This window comes from Myiozetetes cayanensis, unplaced genomic scaffold (genome assembly GCF_022539395.1).
Source record: "Myiozetetes cayanensis isolate MyiCay16 unplaced genomic scaffold, myiCay2020 scf4, whole genome shotgun sequence".
Taxonomy (NCBI): Eukaryota; Metazoa; Chordata; class Aves; order Passeriformes; family Tyrannidae; genus Myiozetetes; species Myiozetetes cayanensis.
The window spans coordinates 49,858,224-49,880,386 of NW_026087631.1; the positions used below are offsets into that span (position 1 = coordinate 49,858,224).

At 40.8% G+C, this 22,163-nt stretch overlaps 1 protein-coding gene across 8 annotated transcripts in view; it reads left to right on the plus strand.

The window, feature by feature from the left end:
• SERINC5 (serine incorporator 5) overlaps positions 1-22,163 on the plus strand; it is a 73,519-nt gene that overhangs the window by 24,609 nt on the left and 26,747 nt on the right. For all 8 annotated transcript variants that reach the window (XM_050330095.1, XM_050330087.1, XM_050330091.1 and 5 more), the window contains exons 3-11: positions 6,680-6,858; positions 7,154-7,236; positions 10,087-10,180; positions 11,631-11,842; positions 12,647-12,742; positions 15,596-15,722; positions 17,302-17,368; positions 21,240-21,279; positions 21,937-22,084. In XM_050330095.1, the coding sequence (XP_050186052.1) occupies positions 6,680-6,858; positions 7,154-7,236; positions 10,087-10,180; positions 11,631-11,842; positions 12,647-12,742; positions 15,596-15,722; positions 17,302-17,368; positions 21,240-21,279; positions 21,937-22,084 (1,046 nt within the window). The remainder of the gene's footprint in view (positions 1-6,679; positions 6,859-7,153; positions 7,237-10,086; positions 10,181-11,630; positions 11,843-12,646; positions 12,743-15,595; positions 15,723-17,301; positions 17,369-21,239; positions 21,280-21,936; positions 22,085-22,163) is intronic.

Consider the following 22,163-nt stretch of genomic DNA (forward strand, 5'->3'; position numbering starts at 1 on the left):
TATTCCGTGCTCACCCTCTTCCTGTCACCCGCTGAGTATGTTTCACAACAGGAAGAGTCAAAGCCTTCCTCTCTCATTGTGCAGAAATCTTCTGGAGCTCATGTATCCCAAGTTTGTTGCACAGGTAGTGTCACAAGAGGATTATTAGGGAGCTTGTTATAGTAGAACAAATCAGTTCAGTCTAACGTTGAGTTTGTCTCTGGCAGTTTGTTTGCTAGCAGAAGCAGAAAATTGGAAAATAACTTTTTAAGTGTTATAATTTTAATTCAGTGTTCTTGGTGCTATGTGACAGACTGCTGCAAAGCACAGTGCTGCAGAGCCTTTACAAGGGGTTTCCTTCAGTGTGTGTTGAGTCATTGGCCTATAACAACAGCAGATATTGTTAATCTCTAATTGTTGTTTTAATTAAAGATCTTCAAAAGCATGAAAGGAGCTGTGGCTAAAACCAGATTTTAAAACTCAAGTTTCTTTCAGAGTCTTAATATAGCTTTCCTAAGCGAAATGCTCACACAGCCTGGTATTGCTCACGTACTGGACCTGTTGTACCACATATTTGGTTTGGTTTCATAAGCCACCAAAGTAGAACAAACCCTCTCTCTCACCCTCTACCAACTGCAAGAATAAAAGTCGGTTTCTAAGTAGACGGAACTATGGCTGCATGGCTTAGTTCTTAAAAATTAAGGTTCTGTACCAAACGCATCACTGGGCCTGCTTCAGGGTTGTGAATGTGCTTGTCCTGGAGGTTCAGAAGGCTCCCCTCGCTGCGGGCATGTAGTTGTTTTGTGTTCCCCTCCCAAGAGAGTGCTGTGTGTGCACGGTTAGGGCTGTTTCCTCATTGAATCAGTTGCTGGACAAGCTGATGCCCTGCTTACATTCTGCACTTTGGTTTTGGTTGTCTTTGAAACACTTTCCTCCACAGCATCCCAGTTCCAGAAACTGGTGGCAGCACTCTCTCCCTGCAACACAGATGGCCCAGCGGGCTTATGGCAGGCTAATTTGAGGGCTTCTGTGCTCTGCTGCCACTGACCTTTCTTTCTTCCAGTTGTACCCTCTTCGTATATTCTGTCCTAATTTTCTTTCATTTAATAGCACTTTGCATGAATTGTCCTAGTCTCACTTTCTTGCCCCAGGCCACCAGAAGTTGATGACAACCCTGTAGGAGAACCCAGTACAGACATGATGCTTGCCTGTGAGCTGTGACTTAAAAATTGTTCAACATGTGTGTTCTGAAATTGCTTGCCAGGAGTTTCTTTGACTTACTAGATGCTGAGCTTGGCAATAAAGTGAAAAACTTAAGGAACCTGAGTGTGTGGGAGACAAATTATGTGCTCATATCCAAATTTCATAAAGTTGTTTTCCATCAGTAGTGTGGTTTTAAAGCAGCTTGTATCCCTAACAAAAAAATACTTCTTACCCAACAGAAAAGTGATTCAAAAAGCCTACAACAACATGCTTTTCAGTATTGCCAAATTTCTTTTCCAGTTCATAGTCTTGAAAGCTCAGTGTGGGAGGAAATGGCACAAAGAATAGCTGTTACTGTGAAGTGGAAAGAGAATCACCCTCTTAGTTTAGAGCATTTGAAGTCTTTGAATGGAAAATGGACCATCTGAAAGTAGGCTTTCGTTATCTGCTCTCTAATTTAATAATTATGTTTAGGGCTGTTAAAAGTTGAAAGACCCCTGAAGTTAACTCAGCCCAGTTGTAATAGAGCATATATAGTGAGATCAAGGAACACTCCTAGCTCCTGAAACCAGACTAGTAACAAATGGTTTGCATGATGTTTCTGGGACCTCACCTTCTTGGGTTTTTTTGAGAGGAGACAGAATTTTAATTGATTAGATTTTTTTTTTTAAATTTTTGTATTGAAAAAATTAAAATTTCAAATTGTAGTGAAGTCCTTTATGGAGCTGTAATCTTGGCAAGGAATCATGTCTGCTTTATCAGTTTAGAGTTCAAATACCCTTGCTAATCTTAGGTGACAGGAATCTCTCTTTTGTCAGTGAGAGGGTTTGGTTTTTTGGTTGGTTGGTTGGTTGGTTTTGGTTGATTTGCTTTAAATTCCCAAATCTAAAGGTATTGTAGCACTTGGTCCTTTGGCATTATTTTGCAAGGAAGCAACACCAAATGTACATCTTTTATGGACACCTTCATCAGAGACTTTTAAAAAATGTTTGTATTTGTTTTACAGTATTTATCTACCCCCATGGTCATGCATTCTGTCTATTAAAAGACATTTAGGACTTCTTTTGGTTCCCAAGGTGCCAGATTTGCAGGGCCAGCTCAGAGCTGAGGATGTGCTCTGTGCCCTGTGACATGGCTGGAAAAAGAGGAGTCCCAGGGTGCTCAGCTTCCACAGCCTCACCAAAGGTGGCAGATTAATGAAACAATGTGTCAGTGGGAAGACACGGTATCCATGGAGTATATGGGTACTGTTTCAAAACCTCTGTTCCTAATCTAACCAGCACCTTTTTATGGATGTCCTTTTTCTGTGATAAGCCTTAGGAATTGAACAGTGTCTTTTGAGGGAGTGTTCCTTCTCTGTTAACATTTTCACTCTTCCTCCTCTCCTAAGCTGTTCTGGTGTCCACAGGACACGAAGGGAGAGGGGCCTGAAGGTTAAATTCTGAAATATTTGCAGTGAAACCAAGGTATTTGTGTTTGATCTCTGGGCAAGAAGCAAGAGGCAGTGGAGGGGCAGGGAAGGAAGGAGCTGATGGTTTTGACTGGGAAAATATTTTGAATAGTAGGATGCAAAATTGAATTTAGTGGAGCAATGTTGTGTATCAAGGCAAAAGATAGGGTGGTTCATCAATCAAGACATGAGAGCCCCAGTGATGGGGACAAAAATACAGAAAAGACCAATATGCAATTACACAAAATGATCAAGTTAGACTTGACTCTGTTGCAAAATTAGGCAAAGCAGAACCCAACTTGAAGTGCTTCTATGCCTTGACTCCTATTTTTTTTTTCCAGTTATGCAAGTTTAGATTTTGATTAACAGATACAGCTTTACTCACAATTGTTCTTATGAAGCAGCACCTTGCATTTCACAGCCTTCAAAAGGATAATTGAAAAAATAAAAGGGACAGAATTGTTTCGGTCTCTCAAAAGAGTGTTTTCATGTTTTGGTTTGGTTTGGTTTAGGTTTTTTTAATTGAATTTTTAATGTTAAAGGTATTTCAAAACTAGCGGTTTCAGTCTGAAAGTATCCATATCCTACTTAAATAATGAAAGGAAAAATAAGAAAGATGTTTTCAGGAAAGCAAACACCAGTGAAACTCATTTCATTTGTATGAAAGCACTTTCAGTATTAGATGGTTACACATTCTTGCAAAATATGCTTTCAGGCTTGTTTCCTCAGCTAGGTTTATATCTTGGTCCTTAACTTCATTATTGTATGTTATACCCCAAATTTGCTACCAAAAATAAGTTTTTAATTGCAGATGCCCACTGCATATTTCTAATAAGAATTTAGCCATAGATTCAAGATAACATGTGTTTTAGTCCAATCATTTTTTAATTTTTTATTTCATTTCTCAGCCACCCATGACAGGTTTACCTGGTTTTTTGCTCTTGATTTTTCCACCTACACAGATTTTTTTTTTCATGCTTCTTCCTTTTCCATAATAAAGTTTGTCTGCCATATTCTCCCTCTTTGGATGAGGACATCCAGATGAAAGCAGTCTCTTTCAGGCCCATTTCTACACACTTCTTTCTTCCTATTCTCCCTCTGGTGCTGTTTCCCGCACTCCTGCACTCACGTGTTTGGATGCAGACAGACCCAAACTCTGAGGTGGCCAAGCCCCATCAGGCTGGTGCCTGCCTGGATGCACTATGACCATGTTGGCTTGCTTCTTGCTCTGAGATTATTTCAGGTACCTGCAGCTTGCAGTGAGGGCAAAGCAAATTCAGGGCAGTCTGTTTCTGCTTCTGTAGATGTTGCTTGAAGTTGTTGAACATCTCAAAGGGCTTCAGTGCATGTTGGAAAATTGCAGACTTAGCTGTAATAACATCACTGCTTGCACAGCAGCTGAGATGCTTGTGTTATTTGATACGATACTGAGTTTCTGCAACAAGAATGCTTTGTCCTCTACTCAGAGGCCAAAGAATTTAGCTTATGTTGCTTTTAAAGGTATGAAAGTAGATATTTCACTGTATCATGGCAAATAACTAATCTGTGACCTAACAACTGTGAAAACTATCCAGCAAGTGGAAAGCATGGTAAACCACCATGGAAAGCACAGTAAATAGGGTGGGCAGGTTTCTCAGAAGCTGAACATGTTTCAGAGATACAGATTTAAAAAAAAAAAAAAAAAAAAAAAGTCTTTTTCATCTTTCAGTGAAGTCACATAAGTCTTGATAAATTGTTCCCAGCAGTAGACCAACCTCTCACAAAAACATCAGTCCTATTGTCCCCAGCATTGTACTTCTGTTTATTATCTGCTGGCATCCCCAAGAGTTTAGTTTTATTCTTGTTTTGTCCTTCAGGGTGATGGATCTCCTAAAGGGGCTTTCAGTCCCACAGGACTATTCCTGTGGCCATCACTTATTACTGCGAGCATTGTGGATACTACATGATGGCTGAGCTCTTTATTGCTTGTGTGGGCACAAATTGAGCTATTGTTCTTGTGAATCTATTTATTTTCTCTCAGCCAGATCTGTAAGGAAATAACTTCTTAATGGAGAAAAGAACATGTAGGGTCAAAAATCCCATCAGTATGCAATTAAAGAAGATACCTATTTCTAGTTACACAGAAATTTGTTTTTAGTTAGCTAGACAATCAAGTCCTATGGTCCTTTGTTTTGTTCTGTAAGTCTTGTAAGCAAAATTGTGCTTGGTACCAAGAACAGATCTTGCAGAAATCTGTCTCCTTGGTAAATACTATTATCAAACAAATAAGTAATTCTCCCAGAAATGTTGTTAGTTCATTATTATGTGTCTTTCTAACCTTTGCTGAAGGATGGTTTTGTAAGCAAAGAATAGGAAAACATTAACTGACAACCCACATGCTTTCCTTGGCACTGCTGTGGCCTCTTGGCTTGCCCTGGCATCACTGTGGCATTGATAGTTCTCATAATTATGCCAGTTAATCCATTTGCTCATTTTGAATGCTGGCACGTCTGCCTGGTCTGACATTTCACTGCCTTCCAAGACCTGGGAAAAGTGTTGTTGATGCTGCAGACAATTTCTCAGAAGCTTTCGAAAAACTCTTGGGTGCAAGTTAGCTACAGCTACTCATTTAATGTCCATCTTCTTATGCACTGGCTCTTCATCTCTGAGTTACTGCTGAAAGAGCAACTCACAGTGGCCCAGCTTGAATCCATTCTTGTAATACCATGCAGCTGTGTTCAGACCTGCTTTTCATCTCCTCAGCTGTTCTGTCTCACCTGGGATCAGCTCTGTGTTGTAGTTAGGTTTCCTATCCTTAGCTCAGCAACTCGGTATTGCTGTGAGCTGTAAAAGAATTTATCTTTGAGAAACCGCACAGAGGATTGTAGAGCTCTTGACTGGTTTGTTTCCTGGAACTAGAATGGAAATTGCATACCCTGCTGAAGGAGGCAGGGTTTCAGAGCCCAGTTGGCTGGAAGCTGGCAGTTTACTTGTTTATCCCTTGTTTCCTGCATCTCAGAGGGCTTTCGACACAGCTGGGAATGCTGCTTGATGGCTTGCTCCCAAGCCCTGTTTGTTCTTTCACTGTCCTGGCTCTGTGTACTGACCTGCCTGCTGAAGGAAGAGGTTTCCTTTGCCAAAGTTATTTATTTACTTATTTATTTATTATATTGTGTTCTGCCACATGTTGTCTTCTCTCTCCTCCAATTACCTGTACAGGTATCACCAGTCAGCTCCAGAGGGTTTTATGTGTTTCTCAACTGGTCTCACTAGCTTCAGCTGTAAGCTGTAAGCATACAGAGGCCCTTTTTTCTTTGGAAGGGACAGTGGTTTTCTAATTAAATGCCTGTATTTCTGTGAAGATGAAAGGTTCCCTGGCTGTGGTGGGAGGTTCTGCACAGAGGTGCCTCACCAGTGGGTCCTGGCCACACAGACCTTCTTTTTGAGCACCCAGCCTCACGTCCATATGCTGAAACTGAAGCCAAAATGTGCAGCTGTTTGCTTTCCCCTTGCGGTGAGAGCAAGGCCTCAAAGGCAAATATTTAATGAGTTAAGAGAAGGGTGGAATTTTCCTGCCTTTCTGTTAATTTTAAACAAAATCAGGGCAACTGGCACAACTCCCTTTCAGAGACTGTAATGGAGAGGAGGGTTGGTGATGCTTGGATGTGCTTCAGTCTGCATTGCCACCCAGGGCATCCCAAGCCACTCATGTAAGCTGAATTGCTGAAGCAACCAGAGTCTTTTGCTGTAAAGCATGAGAAGAATGGAGAAGGTCCCCAGGGGGAGGGTATAAACAGTAAGGAACAGGGATATCTTGAGCCAACAGAGCTGAAGTGAAGTGGGCTTGTACCCCAAAGCATCTGTAAGGAATGGAGGTTCTGAAAATTTAAGTCTCTTGTGTTTTACGTTTTATTATAACACCTGAATCCTTAAATACAGGCTGAAGGGGTGTCAAGAGTGAAAGGTGTTAGAAGCCAGTGAAAAGTCTATGATGCACAGACATAGACATGCTTTTTTATGAGGGCCTTGTGTCCTATCTAACAGCTTATAACATGTTCTGCTTTTCAGATTCCGTTCTACAAGGAGATGTGCAAGGGTATTCAGGCGGGTGAGATGTGCGAGAAGTTGGTGGGATACTCTGCAGTGTACAAAGTCTGTTTTGGAATGGCCTGTTTCTTCTTTTTATTCTTCTTGTTCACCATCAAAATTAACAGCAGCAAAAGCTGCCGAGCATACATTCATAACGGGTGAGTTTTTTGTTTGATTGCTTAATTTTCACATCTCTTTAGAGGTTTGTGCCGCCAACTTTCCACTTGGGTGTCATAATAGCAAAAAAGCTCCCTTCAATTACAAAAATTGATTTTACTGCTATTGGCAGAAATAGTGCAGTCAAGTGAAAACTAAAGTGGTAATCAAGGGTTTTTTTGCCTCTTGTTGGGCTTCAAATAGAGATTTCTTGTGGTACTTGATTTGAAGACCTCTAATTCCTATTATAAACAGGTGATGTTTTTTTTTTGTTGTTTTTCTTTTCCTCTGATCCAGATTTTGGCTTATTAAACTTATAGTTCTGGCAGCAATGTGCTCAGGAGCCTTCTTCATTCCTGATCAGGACACTTTCCTCAATGGTATGTCCTCCTTACTTTGTTACGCTGCTTTGATCTGTACTATCTTGTGGGTGGTTAAAAACCCTAGAGCTCTGATCAACATGAGTATCATGATGTTTCTTCAAGTAAAGCTTGTATGGGCCTGGTGCAAAAAGAGTATTCAGAACTGTTTTGGGGGGGAATGCTGTGTGCACAGACATGTCTTCATGGAAATGTGCAGGAAAGAGCATGTTTCTTTCTGACCAAGAGCAGGCCAAATGGATAGGTAACAGTACCACTGCAGTGCTGTCTTGCAAATTCTTTAAGAAACAGGGAACTGTAATGGTGCAAAATACGTTGTTCACTCAAGGACACAGAGTGGCATGTTAGTTTGGCTTGTGCAGGTAGCTCTGGTGTAGTACTCTAGCTGGGCGTCATGCTGTACTCTGGGGAGGTGCCAGTGCTCAAGGGGGCACAGTGACCTGCCAGGTGCTGGTGTTTGCTGCCTGAAAAACTGCAATGACCCAGAAGAATTTGGGATGTTGTTAGTTTTCAGGCTGGTGGCATAAATCCAATAAAGTAAAATTAGATTTCTTGGACCATGGTATGAGTACTCTGCAAAGAATGACATGTCAAAAGCATTTCCACTTTTGGAAGGCAGCCTGGCACCACACAAGCATGCTGGTACTAGCTCAGCACTTAAATGCCAGCTCGGAGGGGAGCTTCTCACTGGAGTCTTCTGGGCTAGGAGCAAAAATCCTGGTGCTACTGAGATGAATTTGCTCTCTTGTGAGAGAGATACTTGAAGGCCCGTAAGCTATTGAGTCTGGACAGGTGGAAAGGTGATCTGCAATTCAAAGGATTGTTTGCATATGATGCCTGCTTCCACTAGGACTTGGTTACATTGTTCAGAACACCAGTTTCCTTTAGCCAGTGTGTTTAAAAGGAGAGAGTAATATAGAGGAAGAGAATAGAGTGGGTAGACATACTGTGAGAACAGTATTCTGGGAAATTAAAGGTAAAAACCAGTGCAAGTGAACCACTGACAGGTATAATTCAGCTTCTTGCTCTTGCAGTTTGTTTGGTCCTGGCTCAGTTTGATGTCCCAGAAGTAATGCCCCTATTCCTCTCCTCTGTGAAGTTATGGGATGGCTATATGTGCTTGTTGTTAGTACCTAAGGACATTGTTTGGATTAGAAAGATGTAGCAGTACAGTGCTTAGTACTCATGAGCAAGCAAGACTGCCTGTTATCTTTGCAAGTGACCTGTTTCATAGTGAGAAGTCTTCAAGAACTGATGCGTTTGCAGAAAAGGAGAAAGAGAACTTTTTGTGCTGATTCTCAACAGCAATCTAACCTAGTGTGGAAATACAGCATAACAAGATTTATTCCCCATACTACGTCTTGACATTTCACTCTAAAGCCATATTCTCCACTTCCTGCTAAATTGTCCTCTAGTCAGTCTCTGAATTTGAGATTTGCAGATGAATTGGGAATTATATGTCATTGTTTTCTCTTTTTTTCCCCTTTCTATCAAGAAACTTTCACTGTTACTTGGTTTGGTTTGAGATTTTGTTTATTTGGTTTTGTTTGTTTGGGGGGCATTCTTCCTTATTGCTTATTTTTTTCTTAAAAAAAACCCAAACGTCTCTTGTCATGCTACCCATGCTCACCAGTTTGTTGATCATGGAGGAGGAATATTACATGCAAGCACTAGGTTTGTATGGGCTGTAGTGTTAATTCCCCACTGGCCATATTAACCTTATCTGTTATGGACCCATAAAACATCCTGCAATATCCTGTGACAGTGGGATATCCTGAGAGTCTGACCACTTAATTATTCATTCCATTGGTGGTCTGCTTTTTCCTATTCCACTTCTTCCAAACACACGTCACTTGGTGCTCTGTCTATTTTTTATGTACCTTTTTACAGACTATCTTCTTCCATTTTTTTATATTGTATGTTTAAAGAACAGCATGCTCGCTTGCTTTCAAATAATAAGTTTGTGGTATAGAAAGAAAAAATAATCTCAGTGTGAACTGCTAATGGAAACATGCCCTTACCGTTCTCATCTTCACTTCACTGATACAAGCTTTTATCGAAAGGAAAACATAACAGAAGGATATGACTGAATTTTGCTGATGCATTTCCTTCTTCTCTGAAATCAACTGCACTCCTGGAGTAATTTACAGGCTATGCACTGCACAGAAGCACAAACTCTGTATGCAGCTAAACATTAAAATAGGTATCTGTATTTCCTCAGAGGCTTCTTATGTTGCACATAAGAGATCTGTTGTTCAAAGTACCCAAACAGCTACCCAAATACAGTCTATGTAGGTCACCAGTTAAGTAGGCAAATAACCTGTCTTAAAATTAGTCAGTGAATACAAAATGTTCTTTGGGAGTGGCTTAGAAAAGTATTTGTAAGTACATAAACCCCACCTTTGTTTTTCTGTGGTGCTGTAACCTGGATTGGAAGAAATTTCCCTTTTTACTGCTGGGTAATACCTTGCAATTTCAGAGTTTAAATTCCTGTGCAATACCTTCACACCACCTCCCTCCTCTGGTCACACAAATAAAGGCTTCAGTATTTTCTGTCTGAATATAGTATCTCATAGTCTCAACAAAAATTCTCTAGGTTAAGGAAACTCAGTAGGCGTCCTAGTATGATTGTGTTGAAAGTGTAACAGGTTGCAAGCTGAATTCATAAGGAAGCTAATCTTGAGTTAAGTGAGCTGGCCTTTCATCTGAAATCTCTTATCTCCTGCTACATCTGTGGGCTTGAGATATTCAGATCGCATTAACAGCTTCCCTGCATTGACAATAATTCCATTTTATCTCAAAGGAAAGGCTACTGCAGTTTAACCTATTTTCTGCCTCTCTGCCTTGCAGCCTGGCGCTACGTAGGAGCAACAGGAGGATGCCTTTTCATTGTCATTCAGCTCATCCTGCTGGTTGAGTTCGCACACAAATGGAATAAAAATTGGTATGTGTTGGGCAAGTAGTTATTTGCTTAAACTTCTGATGCACTCCTGACCAATACTTTTCTCGTAACAAAGAGTAACAAAGAGCAGTACCATGGATGTAACTTTTGGAAGAAGACACTTTCATGTCAATATTCATCTACTTTCTCCTCTACCAGAGGAAATGTTTCCTTGTTATTCACTTCTACTCTGCTGATTTATTCTTTATCTGATTTGCTCGGCTTCCAGTAAGTGTGCTGGGATGCAGAACTCCTCAGTTGGAAAGTTTGTTTATATTTTATATGAAAATACACTTACTAAGAAGTGGAGTGGTGCAAGAGAGTAAAACTGGATTTGCCAAATGTAATAGTGAAACTGTATGCAATGATGTAAGCTGATAAATTCTTCGTTCTTGTGTCAGGTTAATGCACATCAATTTTTTTTTCTCAGCATGAGAACTGCAACTTTCTCTTCATCTTCTTTCCTGTCATCTAAATGGGCAAGATTCCATTACCAACTCACATATACCCCATTTGGGCACTGACTTGATTTCTGATTTAAGTGTATTTACTATAACCTTCCAAGCCCTTAGCCTCTCATCAATTCAATATACTTAAATTGGCCTCCCACATATATGCAGGAACTCCTGCCTCCACCTTTCTATCTCGCGTTTCTTCCTATACAAACTTTTGCAATCCTCTCTTGTTCTAGTTAGGTTACCAACTGCAAAGAAAGAGTTTTAGCAGATCTTTGGGCTTTGTTAAATTAATTTTTGGGGAGGTAGAGGTGAGAGCTCCTTATACCACAGATATTTTTAATGCTGATAACTGTAGCTGTTTTCTTGTGGATGAAAGATTTTCGGTAGCAGCATTTAGCTTTAACTCTCCCTACATTAAATATTCTTTTAAAATAAGTCATGTTTCAACAAAACACCAGGAAAAAAAACCAAAAAAAACAACAAATTAAAAAGACTTTCCACACACCAAACAGCCCATCATGTCAAAACAACTCTTGTAGTTGCTACTCTTAAACCCTGGTGATCTTTGCAAGATGAGAGTGCAGAAGAGAGGCCATGCTAAGCAGTATGGCTGTGTTCTCTTTGTGTGGAGACCACCACTGGCTTGTTGAGCCTGGGACATTCCAAGTTGCCACTGAGGAAATCCCTGAAGTACTGAGCTGAGATGTGCTGATGGGCTGATTGCAGAGACTGGGAGTTATGGGAGTCAGTGCTGAGCTATAATTACAGAAAGGGCTGAGCATGATTCTATAGAAGATAAACTTGGATGCTAAGGAATTTTTCCCTCTGTTTCTTGGGAGGAACCTGGCAAGGGTCTGTGTTAGTGTAGTGAGCACATGTGCTTCAGGAACGCAAACACTGTTTTTCGGGTTTAGGATATGAACTATTCAGCTATTAGAATTTTATGTTTTGGGAAAGGAAAGACAAAGATAAGGTGCTTGTTTCTCTCTCCCCAGGACTGCAGGTGCAAACCACAAGCAAGTGTGGAGCGGTTTGCTTGCCTTGGTCACTCTCATCTTGTACTCCATTGCTGTGGCAGCCCTGGTTCTCATGGCTCTCTTCTACACTCGCTCAGAGGGCTGCATGTACAACAAGGTCCTGATCGGAGTTAACGGGGGCCTGTGCCTCTTTGTGTCGCTGGTGGCCATATCGCCCTGTGTCCAAAACTGTGAGTCCACTGACCTCTTCTCCTCTTGGATGTTGGGTATTGTTTCAGCTGTGTGCCTGCAGGCATGAGCCATGTCTGGGCAGGAAGTCTAATGATAGTTCAGAACTGGTGCTGCTCTTGTCTCTTTATCTACATTATGAAGTGCTGTTGCTGGTCATCTGTACTGCTAAAACTATAGAGGTGTGAGACACTTTGGGTGTGCCATCAGGTAGTCATACTGTAAAAAAGCTCATGCTCTGATGGCTGTTGTTGTTGAAAGTTGTTGTAAGTTGTTGTAAGTTGTGAAACTTACCTAAGTCTTGTAGTGCTAGCAGTTGAAGTTGTCAAACTCATTCACCCTATTTTTACCATTTACTTTTGACTACTTGTGTAGTTTGTAAAGTTTGGGCCCAGAGGAGCTGACAGCAGTATTTCATACTTTGGTGTATTTTATGTGTGCTGTTGGTATCTTGAATACATTGGACCTGAAAATGGTAAAGCGACTCCAACACCGATTTTACAGGGAAATAAAAGTATTGTGGCACCTGGTCAATAGCTTTTGAAAAGCTGGTGCTTTTGGCGAAAGCAGAGGGGTGATTCTTTACTTACACGTGAATCTCTAATGACTTTCTAAAAATGCCAGCAGAGCTGGCTTTTTTCTCTTGGCAGGCCAGTGGAACTGTATCCAATCTGCTTCAAATCCTTGTTTTCTGCTCTAAGTAAAAATAAAAGATACTGTCATACTGTTCTTTGAAGGATACTAATTTCTTTTTCACTTTGTTAAACTGTCTACAAAAATAACTTTTTTTCCTCTTTCTTGTGAAGGTCAGCCCCATTCTGGTTTGCTGCAGTCAGGAGTTATCAGCTGTTATGTCATGTACCTCACTTTCTCAGCACTATCCAGCAAACCACCAGAAACTAGTAAGTTATCTGATACTTTATGTAAATTCTTTTAGACATCCCATGTACTAAAAGCAAGAATTTAGCAAACCTGAAATAACAAATTTGGGGATATAGAAGTAATGGAATATAGACGTGTTGATCTGTTCTGGCCTTCACAGAAGAAATTGCAAATATACAAACATATCTATGCAGTAGAGAGACTGTGCAATTGGCACTCTCCATGTACCTTAAATGGTTTAGTCTAGGGGAGCTTAACTTACCTTCCATGAGTTGCATCTGTTGCATCAGAGCAATTTCAATCTGTTTCCTATGAAAAAATTTCCCAAAGTCTTGTAATCTGTTCTTCCTACGTCAAGTGCACGTTCTCATACAATAGGGTATGACTAAACATGTAATGTGTTTGGTCTCATGATGGAAAAGGAGTTGGAACAAATGGCTCTTGGATGCCTCTAGATCTTGCTGGGTGATCAGCTCCATCTGAAAGTTTACTAGGTCCAGTTAGTAGGTGCTAAAGAGTGGATATACTAAAATGACTTTTTTTCTTCTAGAAAAAGTGTGCTAAAGTGTGCTAGATAGCCTTAGCACTGGATTCCTAATGGAGAAAAGACTTGAGTAGCACTCATATTTTGTTTTGAGAGGAAACATTCCAAGAAAGGACTCGGAGTTATGTTGCAGTAGAGATGATGCTGTTCTTCAGCAGATTTCCTGAACTCCACTTGCCTTCCATTGGCATTCCAAGTCAGGAGTATGGAACTCCCTAGAGTTTGAAGGTCTTTACACTATGAAACCCCAGCAAGACTTCACAAGCACAACTTAAACTTTGCTTTACCCAGATAACTATCAGCTTCACATATTTGGACTGGAAGCATTCTTTTCACTTAAAGAAGGCTTTTCTGGCTTGAATTAGTACTAAAACACCCTTTTTTATTATTGCTCAACTCTAAGTCTTGAATAGCTGAAACAATAACTAGAGGAAAATAAGTCAACTGGCAGGAAGCAAAAGTTTATACAGACACTTCCCAAGAAGAAAGGGGAGAGACATGGGAAAAAATATCTCTGTCACACTTGTATATGTACAGACACACACAAAAGTATTCTAGACTTAAAAAGGAAAACCAGACAGCATTTAGGAGTACGATTTACTTACAGAGCTAAAGCAGTGCTTTGAATGAATATAGAGTGGAATTTAGAAGGTGTTTCAATTACTCCCGACACAGTGTAAAAAGAAAAAGAAGGGGAAGAAAGTATGTATGGAAAGAAATCATTGGCCTTGTGTTGTTTTGTGCTTCTGACAAAGACTTAAGAGGTTAAATGAATGCTCTGATTCTTCTTGTATGTGTTGCAAGTGTGGTCATTGCATTTGTCAGAGTATGCATCATGCACTCTCTCTTAGACCTCCTTGAATCAGATGCTCCTCCTTGTGCTCCCATGACCGAGAATTTTCATGGTTGTCATCTGCTCTGATATGCTCCATCCTCCCTTTTCTGTGTTATAGGACTCTCCATACTGGCCTGTCAAACGTGCTAGAGAATGTATGGGGTGCTGGTACTTTCTGTGGTGTCCCATGCCCTGTCACTCGGGTTTGCCATTAACTTACCTATGTTAAGGCATTACCCTAATTTGTCAAGGAGGGATTTCCAAACTGTCCGACTTTCAAATTGGACACCTTGCATACAAGGCCAGAAGAAAATGCAGGCTGCAAGTATTTGCAACACCCAAAGAGAGTTGCAAATATATTTAGAAAGAACAGGCAAACAAAAAGTTATGTCTCTTGAATCTGTGCTTATTATAACATACCTTAGCTTTTTGGTGCCAGACTTCATTAAAATGCTGACCAAACAGTGGGCCTTGCTGCAGATGTGTCCCTGATGGATACAGGTAGGGGAATCTGCACATCTCTGGCGAAGGTATTCCATACAGGCTAATCATCCTCTTTTTTTGCTCTCACCTCCGCACTGTCCCCTCTGTGTCCTTATAAGGCTATTTGTGCAGCACTGCAGGGCCATGCAAAATCCTCCTCCACCAGGTCAGGGAACTGACTGAGTTTATTTTTAACCTGGATGTAGCCTTTGCTGCATTTCTTCCTCTGCCTCTACCAACAGTTGTGCTGTCTCAATGGGAATGCATTGTGGCTACTGGAAAGTAGAAGGAGATACCCTTAAGCAGCATTGACTCAAAAAGCTCTTGATTTGAGATAAAGTGAAGCTGTAATCTCTTGCTTTGGGGTGATACTGCAGGATACTCTCTGCCTTGCCTTGATTCCAGGAAGATATCAAAATGCCAGATGCAACTGGGAACATCAAGGACTGAATTGGCTTCATTTCAGGGACTTAGAAGTAGGATTTGATTAGATGCTGAGACAAGATATTACCTGAACTGGTGCACCTTTTTTCCCTTGGTCTTCTGTATATTCCTCTGAGAATAGGGCTACTACTGACTGCCTTTTTTCACTGTGCATGAATTTCATTGTTGTCCTCAAGGCACCCTTTCTGTCAAAGAAATTTCTGGCTCAGGTCTGCACTGTCTTGATCTTATATGGCTGTGGAGTGTGGGCAGACTTCCAATTTCTAATTTCTAACTCTACAAAATGGATTTTTTCTTTTTCAGTCTGCTGTGGTCAAATAGAGAATTTTAGTATCCTAATAAGTTGGATTTTTGTTTTGCCTGAAACACAGAGTCTACAAAATCAGCTTTACAGATTTTTTTTTTTTGATCTTTTTTAAAAGATAGGTTGAAACAGCTGAAATGTACCTACCCAGTGTCTGAAGTAATAAAAGTATTTCATTGAAAACTGCCAGTTTGAAGATTACTTTGAAATGCAGCGAAATTATCTTTGCAAACTGTTCTTTCTGTTCGATCTGTTTTGTGAAGTCCTGGATGAAAACAATCGGAATATCACAATCTGTGTACCTGAATTCAGTCAAGGCCTGCATAGAGATGAAAACCTGGTTACTGGCTTGGGTACCACAATTTTGTTTGGCTGCATTTTATATTCTTGGTAAGTCTGGGGGTTTGCAATTACCTTGCTGTAAATACAGTGTTGTGGTCCAAACAGTGAAGGCTTTTAGCAGAGCTCATGCAAAATCACAGAGAGATGTAGAATAGAGCTGAGCTGGGGAGTTCATATTCTCCTCAGTTTCCGAATTATAAATGTTTTAGCTAAAAACGTTCTACAAGATAACAACTTTTGAAACAAATATATCTCATTAAAATCAAATAGAGCAGTTTACATCTAGAAGTGGAGGGAAAAAATTTCCACCTGTCCTTCAGCCCAGGGTTCTTTGATCCTCTATTTACTCTTTCATAAGAAAAGCTCTATGCAGTTATGTCCACCTAAAAAATCTACCTGAAATTTTTGTAGCCTCTTGGCAGAGGCTATGATTGTTCTTGGGGGTTTTTGAAACAAGCAAACTGTTTGGAAGGGTTTAGGGCTTCCTTGGATGAGTGATGAGCACAGTATTGCCATCACGATTTGCCAGAGATCTGCTCTAAGAAAACCCCTCTTTATGCCCATGTATCTTTGATGCTCACCTTATATTATTGCAGCTCACATCAGTAAATTAAGTCATACTCTAGGATGGGAAGTTGCTGATGATTGAAAGGTGATGTATCTTGTGTTTTGGCTGTGCAACTTGCCAGGAGACAACACTGCCTGTCTGCTGCAGGTTTTTGAGCAAATTCTGCTTCTGAATCAGTCCACTTCAAAATTCACGTACTGAAATTCCTTCATAATTTTGAAGTGAAAACAAGAGACTTACTCTTCTGTTATCAAATACGCATATGTCTTCTGTTTAACTCTGATATAAAATAAATGGATATCATGTACCATGGATCTAGTTCATGGTAGAAGAGCATTTCCAGTGCCTCAGGGAGGTGTTTCAAGAATGCAGACAATATTCATGTAACTTGTCTAGGGAAGTGTACTGTGCAGCTGGGGAAATAAGAAGGTGTTCAAGGGGAATGTTTTTGAAGCATTACTTACCAAGGCTTGTACAGCAAAGCATTACACAACCTAAAAGGGCAAGACTGAAAGAAATGTTTCCTATCAAACAAAACTAAAAAGAATTCCCCTCAGACAGCTACAGTCATGCAAGAAAGTGATTTCTAGGAACTGGTACACTGACAAGAGTTACTGGTAATTTACTTTTGAAAACTGACTGCTGCCAGAGACCTGTGAGTTCGCTGGCAAAGCCTTTACAGAAATGCTGAGCCAAAGTGATGGCTGTGAACTGAGTATAAAAGCATTCGTTGTGCACAGCAGGGGAGATCTCTTCTGACTTGCAAATTGGAGTGCTAAGATGTTTGCTGCTGTCTGGTGGTGAACTCACCACCTTTCAGGAGTGACCTAATTTTAAACTCAAGATACAGAGTAAGTTGGCCAGTGGCCATCTGCCAGGTTGGTTTGTACCAGTGCAGAAAGAACTTTTTATGTACTTAGTGCTTTATGATAGCATCCAGGCAAATGCTTGGCTTAGACATGGGCGTAGGCTATTTATGTTTGCTGTGATGTCGAAAAGTCACCCTGTTGAGGTTAGAGTTATGCCCTGGAGTTTGACACTACCTTCTTTTCCTCCTAGTTTGACCTCAACAACACGATCAAGCTCAGAGGCACTGAGAGGAATATATGCAACAGCTGAAACTGAAGTGAGTTCTTGCTTCTTCCCACGGGATTTCTGTGCAGACTTTCTCCTCTGCTTTTCTTGTTGTTTTCATGGCCTGTAATTAGGTGTAAACAGAAACTTGTTTGTCCTACATGCCTCTCTGCATTGACCCTTCTGTAGCTCTTGCTGGTTTGGTGGAGGTGCCTTTATGTACTGAAATAATTTGCTGCTCTTGAAGTCTATTCAACATCCTATGGACTTCCTGTAAATGTTGTACTCTCCATAAGCTCATGTCCTCTCATTTAAAGGAAAAGTGTGCTGGAAAGCTATCAGAAAAAGAAGTGGAGGCATACTTGAATGTTTTCAGTCCTGATTGCCTTTGTTCTCATACCAACTGATTACGATCCCAACTTTTTATCTCATTTTTATTTCCTCACACAAGTACTTCCTTTCTTATTGCCTATAACTTCATCTCTGATGACATTTCTCATCCCTGTTTCAGCTGTACAGGTTTCTTCATTCCACCTGCCTGTTTGTTTGGCCTCCTTATCCTGAGAACACCCAAAAAACACTAGAAAATGAGTGGGGTTTTGCTGAGTAACAGTTACCCCTTACTTAGGCTTGGAAGTGTCACTCTTCAAATGTATGTGTGTGTTTGGAAGATGAATCTCCCTCCCTAGCTCTCTCTGCATTGGTGTTACTTTCATTCTGTAGTTTTAACTTCTTTTTTTCAAGTCTTTAATGAGAGTGTTAGTGAGAATTCAAAAATGCAGAAGCATCTGCTGAGGCACTTGATGTTTGCAGTATCTGGGCACAGGGAAGCAAAACACATTTCACTATGGGAGTGTTACACAGTGCCTGGGGAGCTTCGCTTTGGCAGGATGCTGCAGCTGGACAGGGTGCTGGACAAGGTGCTGGTACAGGGCAGCCTGCCAACTGGCTGGACACTTAGCACCAAGACCTGGCTCAGTCTGTCTCAAGTAGGTCCAGACAAGAGCTGTGCCATCCTGCCCAGTGCTGAGGGATGGCATCAGGAGCACTGGAGAGCAAACAGATGCCCTTCACACCCCTGCACCTCCTTTGCCCACCATACACCATAAGAGGTCTTGTCTAGGGGGTGTGGGTCTGCTCCCTGTGGAAGGAGCAGTGGGAAGGCTGGGGGCCTCTGGCATAGCATGGATGTGGGATGTGGCCCCTCACTGGGAAGGTTCATCTCGTCTGCCACAGTACTTGCCCACAGGATTAGTTCCAGACTGTTGCATATTAAAGAGCCAGACAAGAGCCACTGAATGTAAATATAAAGAAATGACAGATGAAGGGTAACTAATTGCACTCTGATTGCTTTCCCTGTGGCAAATGGCTTTGTCTCTCAGCCCAGAGTGAACACAGCTCTGCAGTTGTTGCTGCTGTACAGAGGGTCTGTCAGTGTCTGTGCTGGAGGCAGCTGAGCGTGTATAAGGGGCTGGGGTGTGTGTGCCAGCATTGCTAATTTCATCACTCTGTGCCAGGACTTAATTGCAATTGAGTAAAATGTTTGAGGGAACCCAGTGCTTGCTGCAGAATGTGAGTGCAGCGCCAGGGTAGCTCAGGCTGGCACTGTAGGTGAGGCTTGGCACGGAGTAGAAAAAGATACAGAATAAGGGGTTTACTTAAACTCTCAGACAGTCTCTTGAAAAAGAATGAACTTTTTGGCTTCTCATGAATTATGAACCCAGTGAGTGCAGGTAATCAGGGATATGCAGAGTAAAAACTGCCACTTGATGTTTCTGCTGGACAATTTACCTTAAAGACCTACCATCTGCTTTCTGGGAAAACATGCAACTGGCGCATTTGACGAATAAGAGAAATTAAAACACAAACTTTAGAATAGCAAGGGAAAATATTCATGCATGCACATGTGGTGTTCCAACCAACTTGGGGCACCCCAAACATGGTTTTACACAGAGTTCTTATACCCTTCAAGCATTCAGGTCCAGCATGATTTGAGTAATCACTAGCACAGACACCATCTAATATAATTATCTAATTATAGTAAAACTTTGCAAAGCAACTGTATTTCTGCAGCATTCTTGCCTCTTGTCTGTTGATTCAGACATCCTTGAAGTCAGCCTTGAGATAGTTACTATCCATGATGCTGGTATGGTTTCAAAGATGTTTTAGAGGGGCTAGGATTGTGGCCTTATCTTTGCTGTTCGGGGGTATCTTTTATCCTTCATGGACAGCTGTAATTTTCCAAGAAGCAAAGTCCTTATTTCCGAGGCTGGGCTGTTCTTTGATTTGTTTAACTTAAGCATGAACAATACCAAAGTCTCCAGTAAAATTCCAGTACCTCACTACATTGCACTGAATAATGTGAACTAATATAAGTAAACAAAGTTAATACACTTTCTTACTATAAAGACTGATTGGTATAATAGTTAGGGAAGTGAATTTCCCTAACAGGTTCATTGTCTTAATCAGACCACAAGCAAAATAAATCCCAGAGAAGGATTTTGTGAGAACAAATAATACTGGTGATGCACAACAGGAAGTGCTGGCTTGTACTGTGGTCTGATGCAGAAAATACTTATATATTTATTAGATGGTCCACACCTTTTCTTCATTTATGTTACCATTCAACACAGAAAGTGTCGATTTCAGCTTTCCTTTTTCCATCAGTTAAAAAAAAAAAAAAGGAAATCTTCATCTTCATTTAAATAAGCAGAAAAATCAACTTCCTTCTTTGATTCATTCTGCTTGTGCTCATTCTGGCTCCACTTCAGCAGAATCTGGCAAAGATAAGTACATTTCTGACTTATACTTTTGCAGTTGTAATTTCTAACCCATGCATCTGTTCTGACCTGCTCCAGAAAAGGGGGGATGGGGTAACCCAGGTTCTTATTAATAAATCCCTTGGCGTGGATTAGAGGGAAACAACACTGAATGTGTTTGAAAACATATATATGTAGGGTTTATTTTAGAACAGTTTTGTTTCAAAGGTAAACAGATATGTTGCTATTTTGGGTGTTACCATCTATATCTATCATTTATAGAAATATGGTATAAAGATGACCTGTAGGAAAAAATGCATAAGGGAAGGAAAAGACAGGATAAGGGTAAGGGAGAGTAAGAGAAAAAAAAGATGAGAGTGGAAAAATGTATATAGTCACTGCCCACGAGGTCCAGCGATGTAACTTGGTAGTTGCAGCTTCCATGTCTGTCAGTTGAAATGGTGGCCGTGATCTTTTGGGGTTGGGGGAGGGAAGCCCACCCACTCAAAGAAGTTATGAGTTATTATATCCATGGATAGTGTCACAGGCCATACCACGAGCCTCCAGCGTCTCCTGGGCCTTTGCAGAGTTCCTGTGAGGGACACAGCAAAATGGTTTCTCCCACCTTTCAGGATTCGCAGGGGGATGGGCTTTGGTGGGCCAACAGCTTCCTCTTCCAGCCTGCAGAAATCCCCTGGCTATCCTAGAATACATAAATCATTAATTGTTTCAGTCTTTGATGGCATCAGAGTTTTAAAAGTTACTTACACTTTCATCTTAGTACAGAAATTTCCTAAAAGGAACTTGTATGCAGATCTGAAGAGGTAAGTCCCCTAAATACAAATGTACTTCACCATAGCTTTTCTATCGTTTTGTGGTAATTATTTGCTCCTGTGTTGGACCCAAAGTTATGTAAAAAAGATAGAGTAATTCTTAAAGAATGTCTCCTTTCTTCAAATTTACTGAGTAGGTTTTTCTGAAGCTTAGAAACTGTTGTTATGAACTGTTGGTTAAATCCTAATTTGGTTTTGTGCTGGTTGGAAATACAAACCAGACTTTTCTAAATTAATGTTTGTAGCATAGACACAACAGACCTTCCTTCCCCAAATGTTTTGCTTTGCTGTAGCACAGATTCTTACCCTCTTCCTGTTGTCTGTTCCACAGGTAGCTCGTTGCTGCTTTTGCTGTGTACCTGATGGAGATGGTAATTTTGTTTTCACTGCAAAATTTAACTTATTTGTGGCTTTCAGGCCGAAACTAAGAAAGTAAGAACACAGCTGTGGATGAAGAGCTGCTCATATCCTCATTCTGTAGCATATCAAACTGAAGCAGATGAATTGCTCAAAGTTAGGCTACAGAGGGAAGCTAGAGATGTCACAACACCATTTTAAAAATACTAGGCTAGGTATTAATTCTTTAAACTGCAACATACAAAGAATAATCTCTGTTCTTTGCATGCCTGTGGGAGTGACTGGTTGCTGGATTTTTGGTTTAGCAGCTCTGGGGGGACTGCAGTTCAGGAGTGAGATAAGAAGGGAGTGTCCTTTTTGCAGACCTGGTACAATCATGGTTATCAGCATGGACTTGCCAGAAAAATATCATACAGGTAGAGCAATTTAAATGGTCCCAAAACTACTCAGTAGGCCAGGAAGCTGCTATAAGGCAGGATTTCAGTGTTAGTCCAGTTTTTCACTAAGGGTTTAGGCCCATAACCTGAGGGCAAAGATATGTTCAAGTGTAGGATCTGTATCAGTCATGCTTTCCTAAATCACACTGTAGATTTGTGTTCTTGGTGAAGCCAGCTGCTGTTTTCAGTACTCATTACATTTTCAAAAACTTCCGTGTTTCCTGTCTCTTGCAGCTGATGCTGAAGATCACATTGAAAAAAGGGGAGGCCAGACTGTGGTTTATGATGAGAAGAAAGGCACTGTGTACAGTTATGCCTACTTCCACTTTGTGTTCTTCCTGGCTTCGCTCTACGTGATGATGACAGTAACTCATTGGTTCCAGTAAGTGTATTTCTTTAAAACTGAGTAATTATCGTTTCTCTGTGTTGAGAGAGAATACGTGAACAGGAAGATCTGCTAT